This window comes from Amblyomma americanum, chromosome 10, assembly GCF_052857255.1.
Source record: "Amblyomma americanum isolate KBUSLIRL-KWMA chromosome 10, ASM5285725v1, whole genome shotgun sequence".
Lineage (NCBI taxonomy): Eukaryota > Metazoa > Arthropoda > Arachnida > Ixodida > Ixodidae > Amblyomma > Amblyomma americanum.
Window position 1 is genome coordinate 84,778,018 of NC_135506.1, and position 11,247 is coordinate 84,789,264.

At 45.8% G+C, this 11,247-nt stretch overlaps 1 protein-coding gene across 1 annotated transcript; it reads right to left on the bottom strand.

The window, feature by feature from the left end:
• Positions 1–1,087: 1,087 nt before the first annotated feature.
• On the bottom strand, positions 1,088–10,609 carry LOC144108497 (neprilysin-21-like). Its single transcript, XM_077641717.1, has 3 exons — positions 10,346–10,609; positions 3,478–3,807; positions 1,088–1,597 (listed from the first exon to the last, which is right to left on the bottom strand). Exons 1-3 carry the CDS (start codon positions 10,607–10,609, stop codon positions 1,268–1,270), a joined length of 924 nt encoding a protein of 307 aa, XP_077497843.1. The 3' UTR covers positions 1,088–1,267.
• Between the last annotated feature and the right edge of the window lie 638 nt (positions 10,610–11,247).

The window sequence follows — 11,247 nt, forward strand, 5'->3', positions numbered from 1 at the left end:
AGGACAGCATCCTGTGCGCGCATTATCTTGGTTGTTCAAAGTACTACCCGGTGTGGTAAACGCTTCATCCGGCATTCACCTCCGAAACGTCACTGCACAGTTATTTTAACTCATGCTTGGAAGAACTGAGCTGTGATGAAAAGTAAGTTTTCAAAGTTTGGTAGATCTGGAAAGATAATGATCTTTCATAAAATTTGTCTGTTAATTATTGTTTGGTGTAAGAGCAGAGTAAATCGGTTCCAAGGGTTTGAGTAACGTTTCCGTTACGAACATTCATTGTTTTTAACGTACCATGAACTTCATGGGAAGTCAAGAAATAGATACTCATGACCGAATACAATAAACACTTTTTGCAGACGCATCATTGCTTAATTGAAAGCGAGTCTAATTTTAAAGTTTTCATACCCATTTTTTTATTTTAATGAAAATAAATGTGTGCAACACATATATAATGTATATACTTAACGTTGAATGAAAGAGCTATCAAAATTGAAAATGAAGAGATGTTGCGAAACCCATACATTCAAGGCATATAGTAAAAAGCAATTACCGAGTTTTATCGAACAGAATAGTAAAAGCGACGTTAAAACAGTAAACCTGTTAGGGGCATGAATACGAACCGCTGAATTCTTTCTTGACAGTCAGAACCTTCTATTACACGGCAAGCTTTCGTAGCGTGAATATGCAGTAGAAACATAAGATCCAGGATAAGACGGTGAATCAGATATCAATGATGACTGCAAACTGAAAAATGAACGTGTGCTCATTCTGATAGCAATTGCATGTTGGATTACAAGCTTTCATCACTTGTTATAATTATAAATATTAGTCTAAGGAAACAATTTTTTGTAGCCCAATGCGATACCAAAGAAAGCTGAAGCAGACACTTTGCTACAGTCATCTTGGAGAAGGGTTATTTTACCTTCATTTCAGCACACCAATAGCGTACATGTCATTTCTTTCTTCGTCCTACATTGATTGAGACCATTTTCGCTTTACTGAAAGCTTTTCAGTGGAGAAATGAAGCAAGAAAAATGTTTCTTCTGGCATTCAGCCCCGCAATGATTTTGCAATTATACCCCCAATTTTTTATGTTTCTAATATAATAATGTCTGTAACAAATGAGCTAAATTCAGAGGCAGTAACAAAGACTACGCCTCATTGGATCCGCAAGGAACGGCCTACAAAAATCTATCAGGCGAACGTTTCCGGACAATGATTGTAAATAGTCACCGTAACTTCCGAGTCCTTGTAATCTCCAGGGTGGTTATAGACAAGTCTGCTCAGGCACCATGGCGCTGCCGTTGGGGCAGCTATATGCGTTCCCGAACTCGGGTAGTTCGCGGAGCGGCAGGTTGCAGCGCGCGTTGAGCGGCAAGGAACGCGTCACGTGACGAGGGATGCCAATGCCGCACAGCTGGAAGCAGTAGGCGGCGAAGAAGAGCCGCTCCTGGTCGTAGACTTTCCCCGACGCGCCGATGCCTAGTGGAGCAGCCTCCTTGCCTGAGCCACCACCGACACCGGACGAGGAGTGGTTGTGCGCGCTCTTGCGAAAGGCGGCGTACGCCATGCGGAGGCCGACCGTGTGCGCCAATACCTGTGCAAACGCACTGAATCGATAATGGTTCCGCAGGCAAAATGGCGTATTGTAAATTACCGTTTGCAAATACCGTGCATGATAGGTCCGAACGCCGGGCGGAAACGATGCTTCGGATTCTACTATCAAATACACAACAGTGCGGAAAGTTGTGCTCTTCCTTCTGTCAATGTTCCAGAGTATCTTTCTTCGTGGCTTTTGCTTATTGCTTATTATTGTGGTGTATGACATTGGTCGTGATTATAATATCTGCTGCTTTATGTGACTACTGCATGCTGCTCAAACATCGTTAATATTTTTTCTATTGGCCTGTATTATTATTCAAATATCCTGCTGCCTTTGATAACGCCTTCGGGCACTGCAGGTAAGCACTAATAAGTAATCCTATCCTATGTTTATTAAAGCATTCACGACCGGGCGCTGCAAAATTATCCAAGAAACACAGACACAGAAAGATCCAAGACGAAGTGCACACGTTGATTTGGTACCGCTATGTACTGAAGGTACGGCGCACTATGTCGCTTCCAAGCGGAGAGTACAACGTTGCCGTATTTTTCAAAGCAATAATCGAAAAAAGTAACGTCTGCTTGTCAAAATATTTCTGCCATCCATGACATGAACGCGGTCGCGCATTCTGAAGCCGCTAAGACACGTGAAAACGCTGCAATCTTTGTTGCTTTTCCGTCTACCTCCTAAATGAGAGGGTGACATGTGCTGTGGCCTCTTTCCATGCGTTCATTAAAAAATCCTGAAATTCAGCCATTGAATCAACAATAAATTCATGAAATTCAAAGCGCCCACCATGACGCAGTCGCATTTTTTATTTATGTCATTATTCATAAGAGACACCATCAGTCCAATCAAGACCAAGATAGGAGTGGTGTAACAATGATAATGCAGACAATGAAAGGGTGAAACACAAGCGCCGTCCAGTCGGTACTAAGTTCAAACTCTTGTAAAATGGGATTGGTCTTTTTACAACAAACAGACATGCGCTAAAATCTCGATACGAATGTTGATCTCGATCTTGGAAGAAAGGACAGCTCAACAGTTTTTGGGAACATTTTTTAGATATGCTTGTTCTATTTGACATCAACAAGACACTTTTCTTAAAATCACGCAGTAGTCTTAAAACCGCGACCACTCCGGGAGCTGTTAAAAATGCCTCGTGCAACATGAACATTATCTTCTTTACTGTAAGCGTAAACAAGACATACCTAATCACATCTACTAAACACGCAGTACCACAGCAATATCTTACCGTCCTCTAAAAGTAGGGTGAGCGTTTAAATTTTTTATGCCCCACTGCTACACCTTGCCCGCAAACAAAACTAAACGCTGCCCAGAAAAATCAAAACCTCTAGTATGGCATCACAAATAATAACCTAATAACTTGTGATCAATTTGACTTTATGACATGAGCCCGAAAATTGCCGTCAAACTACGTCAGCTTTCGTGAACGCTCAACTGGACTGTCTGTTTTGAGGTACATAAAGACTGAAACCCAGTTCCCACGCGAGTACTAAAGGAGAACGGGGCACAGTAACCTTACTGTGTACGCTGCCATGTTGTTCAGTCGCACTTAGACTGGGCACTTCTATTCTTGCGAGCATATCAAAAACTTCCGGTCACCAAGTTTACTTCTGCCTAGCTACACTGTCTCCGCTTCATTGAACAGCCTAGCGACTTACCAAAAAGCGGTATGCGGAGAGCAAAAATGTAAAGAAAGAACTTATTTCATCCCTTTTTAAAAATCTTCCGAGTGGCCTTCCGAGGAGCCTGGAAAAAGTCATGTTGATACGACCATCTCCGCAATGCAATCGAAGGTATGTCCACAGTCATGCACAGAAAGTTATGCTCGGTGCAAGAGCAGCGCTCACCTCGGAAGCGTCTTTGTCGGTGACGTTGATTCTTTCGTACGAGGCCTGCTTCAGGCCCACGCAGTGCAGCTGCTCAAGGTAGGTCGCTTCGCTCTTCTCCGCGTACCACGTGTGCCCGTAGCGAACGCCCCGCAGATCGTAGACGCCGGTGACGGGGTCCAAGTGGCGGGCGAGGAGGGAGCCCACGATGGAACCCAGTGCCGCGTAGTTGACCGCATCGGAATGCGGCGCCTCGTCCCCAGTGGAAAATGGCGGGAACAGAAGCGCCGGGGACGTGAGCAACTCGTGTCGCACGGTGTCTAGCACTGCGGTTGGTTGCACGTCCAGGAACTGCGGTGCAGATTTAAGTTGCTTTGAGTTTTCAATGACCGAAGTCAGTGCGAGGCCTGCTGAGCGCAGTTTGTTAAAGACATGAACGCAGACCAGGAAGAAGTGACCAGAAGTACGGACAAGAAGAGCACTTACTGGCAAATGTTTTTCTGCTATAAGTACCCCCACATTTGGCGATGGTCGGTCTCAACTTGTAATAGAGTTTCTACTGTTTTCTGCCGATTTATGTTCAGCACGAAATTAAACAAATTGCTAAAAGTGTAAACAACATTACTTAAAGTGGGCTACACGCCTGTCCGCAGTTGTGGTGCCTAGGAGTAATATTTGAAATTTAGACTATTCAGTATTGTTTAACCAGCCTGCTTGTTAGCACATATTCGCTGTATTCTGACGTACAGTCCGCGTCATACTTGTGCAGAACACCTGGGCGGTGCACTCTCTCGCATAAACCTGTCACCTTCTCGAAACTGATATGATTTAGACGCAACGCTTGTACGCAAGTAGAGCCCGGGCACTTTGGTTGGAAAGTATGGGCTGCTTTCAAATTTTAGTTTTTACTGCACGCAGTTCACTGATCCAGCACTCTATACAAGGGTGACGCAGACTGTACTCATCGCTGGAAATGCTATGACGAGAAAAGCGCTATTCTGCCTGAAAAACCTATTTCTAATAATTGTGTCACGTCTTAGGTGAAACATTCTGTACACGTTTTGTTGTTGCGATGACAGAATATTGAAACCCCATTTTACCAACATCTCGTCACGTCTACGAAGCACGGCCAAAAAGGCCCTCTTCGACAAGCGAAAGTTGCACTTATTTCGCACAGGCAGTCATCAACATTGTAAGCTCGGTTAGTCCAGTGAAAGACTAATGCCCCACCCAATGATCTCCAAAGAACCATCTACTGTGGCAGTAGCCCGATAACATTCCACAAAATCGCATTCGAGACCCTCTACGCCCCAGTTCGTGCCCCCCTCCCCCCCAGCTATATTTTGTTTACTTCTGAATCCGCTTCGCTATCCTAGCGGACACCCTCGTATATCTTCGTGGCGCTATGTAACCTTGCGAGGTTTTCTTCAGATTTTCTACAGATATATTATTAAACCTGATTATTCAATCCACGCTGCTTTTTTATTTTTTTATTTATCTCTTCAATTTTTCTGCCTATAGGCCGCTACAATGCCCCGTATTTGAACAATAGCCTTTTGCTGAGTATACAGTCTTCACAACAAAGGTGAGCCGTTAGACGATGCAACCATTCTGTAGTTACTTCTTGAAGTAAGCCTGTAAGCTGTCATTTAAATCCTCGCTATGCCTGCCTAGAAATGCTTTCAGCAGCTAGTTATCATTCCTGTTTATTTTCATAGAACCCAGCATGCACTTACACAAAGAATGCATGAATGTAGTTCCTCAAGACTTCAAATATTTTAATTTCTCTCTTCATTGTGTAAGGTTACTTTTTCTGCCACAATAATTTAACAGACACAGCTGTTAAAGCCTAATTAAAAACCTCTAAGCCACTTTGGCGTTGCTTAAAAGAAGTGAAACTTACGTCGAGGCAAATCTTGACCTGGTGAGCCTTCTGATTTGCTCTTCTTACGGGTGGCCTTGGGCTCATAATCAACAGGTTGCAAGTGGTTATTACTGCGAAAGCATTACCAAGCTATGTCGGCATCGGAACTGTCCGCAAGACATGGAAAAGCAAAATGTGCCCACAGATTGTGCCGCTGATGTGAGGTCATCAGCTGGTGGCCTCAACAGTCATGACCAAATGTGTATGACGCTTGGTATAAAAATGGTGCGTCAGTGTGTAATCGGTCATAAGCATTATAAATTAATCAATTGCCTTAATGATCATCATGTTAATGAAAAAACGTGTGGTATGCCTAAAGGACCCGCTGAACTAATCAATTTTTTTTATTCTACATAAAATCTTTTAAAACGTTCCGTAACACCGAGTTATCTGCCTCCTAAACACGGATTTCATTGTCTTCGCGCATTTCTCCATCCTCGCTTCACTTTTTTAATGTAAGCTGCACTGGCCAAGGTTGAGCAGTTTCGCCTGGCTCCTGGAGAGCCGTGCTGCGCATGCGCGAGGAGCAGTGACGTTACATGGCGCACAGCTGGTGCCCCGGAGCTGCCACCACGCGCGCATCGCCGGTCTCCGGAGTCCTCTGGAAGGCGCACTAGATGACCAATCACGCCCGCCGCGGTGGCTCAGTGGTTAGGGCGCTCGACTACTGATCCGGAGTTCCCGGGTTCGAACCCGACCGCGGCGGCTGCGTTTTTATGGAGGAAAAACGCTAAGGCGCCAGTGTGCTGTCCGATGTCAGTGCACGTTAAAGATCCACAGGTGGTCGAAATTATGCCGGAGCCCTCCACTATGGCACCTCTTTCTTCCTTTCTTCTTTCACTCCCTCCTTTATCCCTTCCCTTACGGCGCGGTTCAGGTGTCCAAAGATATATGAGACAGATACTGCGCCATTTCCTTTCCCCAAAAAAACCAATTATTATTATTATGACCAATCACGTGACTGCATTGTCACGTGACCAACCGCGTGAAAAACCACATGGCCAGCCACGGCGCCGCGCCGCCGGCAACTGCTCCGCACCGCGTGACTGACCACGTGGTGAATCCCCCGCACACTCACTGAATAAAAGAGACCCTGTGCCGAGGCTGGGAATCGAACCAGGGACTTTGACGTTTGAGGCGGAGACGCTGCCACTCCGCCACGACGGCGCAAGGTTTAACCATGAATAAGGACGCATGTAGTGAATTCGCTCCTTTCATGAATTAACTCTTTCCGTACCAGATGTCGCCGCGCTTTCGCTACGTATATCCTGGCCTAACAAAGCTGGGCCATCATCAGCTTTTTTTGCACGGTCGAACACCGGCCCTCCACCGTCGACTCCGCCCACTCGGCCATGCCACCATGCTGGCGCAGCGCGGAAATTCTACAGGCGGCAAACCTTTCCGACACGCCGGCGTGACGCCGCTGACTCATCGCAGCCACGGTCGCTGCATGACGTCTGAAATAACCCAGCCAATAGCAGTTTGTCAAACCGACATAAATGCACACGCGTGTCACGAAGGAAGACTCTAACGCGAAAAGTTCTCCGGAAACGTGAAAAGGGCTCGGCAAAATTAGAGCCCGACTGTGCGTTCTGTGCTGTGTGCAGAAGTGAGTTATTTGCATCAGATGTTCATGACAACATAATCTAGCGCCTGAGTGCACTTATATGCACTGCTCAATAGGTGTTTTAAGGCCCCTTCACATTCGCTGACATCGCATAGCACAGAAGCGATTTGGTATGCCGCTGTACTTCACAATCGGATCTTTCCCACATACTTGATAGGATAGTGGTACATAGTGGCAAGAGAGAATTTTTCCTTCATTTGACCTAAGAAAATCTATTTCACCCCTATCCAAATACAGCGACAGCGGCCCGGATCGAACACGAGGCCTTATGATCAGCCGCCGAACATTACAGCCTCTTAGGTGCAGCGGCGGCCCAAGAGTGATTATCGTAACGGATTATTGTAATCAAGTTACGACGCAGATATTTCGTGAACACAACGTACTCTTGCTGCTTGGTGCATACGCATGTAAGGGATTAGTCACATGCCATTTGATGAAATATGCTTTATTCATGCTGATATAGAATAGGTGGTGTAGCTCTTCGTTACCTTTTATTTAAAAAGCTTCCTTCGCATCGATACACAAGATAATATACACTAAATTCCGAGGATGAGTCGTAATCAATGCGTGTTTACCGGCACTGCTTGATCGAGTTCACTTTACGGTACTTTTATAGGCAGCTCGGACATCGGAAAATCTACGTGTAAATAAGGTACTCACAGATGGAAGGACACCACACTCGACTGACTTGGTGCAATTAGGCGTGGCGTATTAAACACCCGCGTTCCGTATGCGTAGACCGACGAAGCAACGCAAAGCGCCGATCGACACATGCCACAAGCAATACTAGGCCTGATAAACGGTGTAAATCTGAAAGTGTCTTAAGCATGAAACGAACTCACCCGAATGCTAATGTTACTTTATCACCAAGACAGGCAGTCTAAAGCAAAAAAAACATATTTTCCTTTCGATATCATCGATGCTGTTATCATCCTTTTTAAATTTTCATGCACCTTCGAGGCCCTGACCTACCTGTCCTGCCACCCCTCAAGAAAAAAATAACGATCCTAAACTTACTACTTTGGCGGGCCAGAGGGTGCTGAGGACAAAAACAGTGCAGTGTGCAGCGCAGGTAGCTGCCGAATGAGGATAATTGAGGAGGAAGGCGGCGTTGCGCGGCGCTGAATGTCGCTACCCTCAATTATCAAGGGAATTTGGTCTACGCAAAGCTATGGTAGTAGTAGTAAGTGGTTTTATTAAACTAATAATAAGAAGGAAAGAAAATATTTTTTCTAGCCCCGGCATCAGCCATCGATACTGAAGCACCTGAGCTGGAGCAGCGGAATTAAGGATAGCAGGCAGAATGTAGAAATGAAATGAAAGACGTGAGGGGACAGGAAGAGAGGATATAAAGCTATGGCGCCGTTAACGGTTTCGCGCTGGACCGCTCAGCCAGAAGTGATGGTGGTGAGAAGGAGGTAAGTGGGAGTTCGCACAAAATGGCCGCGACGTAGCAGCAAAGAAATGTGGCCGCAACAGCTTCTGGATTCGTTCTATGGGCTAATGATTGAAAAGACGAGGAGGGCTGTGAGTGAGAGGTGGTACGCCTGTTGCATCCTTACAACCTCGTTCTCCACCAAATGTTGAGCGAAATTTAACTGCTCCAGCAAACAAAATATAAAGATCTTATTCAGGTAGTACAAGACCAGACAATGCGAAATCCACAACCTGCTGCAGAATTTTACCATGATACCCACCTTGAGGGCCGAAAAAAATTTAAGAAACACTGAAAACAACTCCATATAAATTCATGTCTCTGTAAGAATTGACTGCGCTACATTTTCCGGTTACTGTGGGTTAATTCGGCTGAAAAATAGGAACTTATGGCTGGGTTATTTTTAAAAAAGGAACATTTCTTTATCGCCACTAGATTAAAATTTCTGACATGAAAAGAGACATGGACTGTGCGATCACGGACGCGAAGCAGGTCAGATTAGCCTGGCCTCAGTCATTAATGCGCCAAAACGTTCTTGACGTCACCGGAGCTTCCTTACGAGAGTGGACGCTGGGGATATTGCCTGAATTTTGAAGCGAAAAGCTTCACTACGCCAGCTTTTCGAGCCGTCAGCGGGGCCGCAAGTTTCACCTTGAATGTAGGTAGAGGTCAAATCATGAGCATAACTGGTGGTAGTCAGGTTCGACACATTACGTCAGCTACAGTAGCAACATCAACGGCTGTTCCACCAACTATCTCGACTTTGACCTTTGACCTTGACCTTTGGTCTTTGACATTGTCCTTCGGTCAAGCGGAAAAGTGTCTGCCGGCATCACATGCGCAGGTCATGAAAGTGGGTTCCTTTCTTCTTTCACTCCCCTCCTATATCCCTTCCCTTACGGCGCGGTTCAGGTGTCCAAAGATATATGAGACAGATACTGCGCCATTTCCTTTCCCCAAAAAACCAATTATTATTATTATTATTATTTTAAAACGCCGATGAACTTTGATCCGTTCAGCAGAACGCGAGGTGTGGTCGATGCGACGCCTGCCTTGGAGAGCGGAGATATTTGGCCGCAAGTTTGACCTTGAATGTAGCTAGAGGTCAAACAAGGGAATGACGCCTGTCTCACATATTTCGGTGGACAGCCGAACCGCGCCCGTAAGGGAAGTAAACTGAACCGAAAATTGGTTTTAAGAAAAGGAAATTGCGCATTGTCTCACATACTTCAGTGTTCGTCCGAATCGCACAGTAAGGGAAAGAAAGTGAAATAGAGTCGGTTTTAGCAAAGGAAATGACGCCAGTCTCATATACCTCGGTGCACACGAACCACGCCTAAGCCGAGGAATATAAAAGTTGGTTTTAAGTAAAGGAAATCACGCCTGTCTCACGTTCAGCCATTTCTTTCCCCAAAAACCAATTTCTTTCATCTTTCTGGAATTATCTGCAGGGTTTGCGCTTCGTTTGGAACCGCATTTGGTTCCATATATTCTTATAAAACCAGCAATAATGCAGTTGTAAATATCATTAAAGCCATATTAAATATATACTCTTTCTTGTGAGCGCCTTTAATGTCGTTTCGAAGAAAGGAAGATGTTCAAGTATTAAAAAATGCCTACTACTGTGTGTGTGGCAGTATGGATATCTATGAAAAGAGCCAGTCGCTCGACAACAAACGTAGCCACAGAGATGGAGCTTTTCGCTTTCGACCAGGGTTAGCCAGAGCTAAACCACAACCAATTTTTGTCTTCTAGTTTTAGGTTACAAATTACCTCTTTTCAGTTAAAGTTGCCTACTTGTCATTCAGGCAAGGATGGGCTACTGCTACAGTCCTGCTTCAGTTTGCCATTAGTCTCTCTTCAAGCTCCACTGCTCATCCTCTACTGGAGCGCATATACTGACCGCCTCAGGCTCTGGCGAAGCTTTGAACGCGGCTCCGTTGTTCATCAGCTCCGCGTTCCGAGCACGCACGTTGCGGGCCCGCTGTTCCAGCAACCAGGTAGTGAACGACGTGGAATCGCCGAACGGCTGCAGGTGCCGATAGCGCCGCCGCACATCGGCGGGCTTCGAGAGCGTAGCCAAAGGGCCCAGCACGATGCGGAGCCGCCGCAAGCGCCCGTTGACACGAGCCTGCGTCTCCGCGTCCATCCACGAGTAGTGTGCCATCGCAGAGTCCAGGATTGCGCGAACTACAGCGTCTGGGGCTTTGTACCTGAGCCGGCGAGCCGCCAGTGCCCGAATATGCAACCAATCCGGTTAAACCATGCAAGTGAAGAAAGGATAGGGGAAACACCTAATCCAGTTTGCTTTCCCTTATGAGACATTTAGTTAGTAGCCACGTGCAAGAATGTTTACATGTACGAATATGGCTCAGCGCATGCTATAGCATGCTCCAATAAACTGGATTGAGATAAACATTGGTTCCCAAAACTAGTGCGGATTTTATATGGAAAATAATTCCGAATGAAGGGCGTGTACGATGTTTTTTTTTTTATTATTCGCTATGCGCGCACCAGCCTACACGAGCCGATGTGTGCTTGCTCCCCTAACGTGGCTGAGTTTACGTGACGTTTACTGAAGCACTTATTATACTCCTCCAGGCTTCTTTTAAAACTTGCGCTTGTTGTGATATGCTTTCATTGGAGTCCAGAGGCGCGTCCGGAAGCTTATGCCACGGCACATGCATAAGTTAGCTGCATACCCCACTGTCTTGTGCTTGCAACCTAACACTATTGTTTTACCGCTAAAATAATCGTCAGCTCTGTCGAGACCTTTGTCCACTTTAGGACAACGTCCTCTGAAAT

What these genes read in the sequence shown, in the direction of transcription:
- LOC144108497 (XM_077641717.1), bottom strand. Translation starts at nt 10,609, where the DNA reads ATGGCACACTACTCGTGGATGGACGCGGAGACGCAGGCTCGTGTCAAC. An exon ending in CTTCGCCAGAGCCTGAGGCG is followed by an intron (nt 3,808 to 10,345) that starts GTCAGTATATGC and finishes TCTGCACCGCAG; the next exon opens with TTCCTGGACGTGCAACCAAC. An exon ending in CCGACAAAGACGCTTCCGAG is followed by an intron (nt 1,598 to 3,477) that starts GTGAGCGCTGCT and finishes GCGTTTGCACAG; the next exon opens with GTATTGGCGCACACGGTCGG.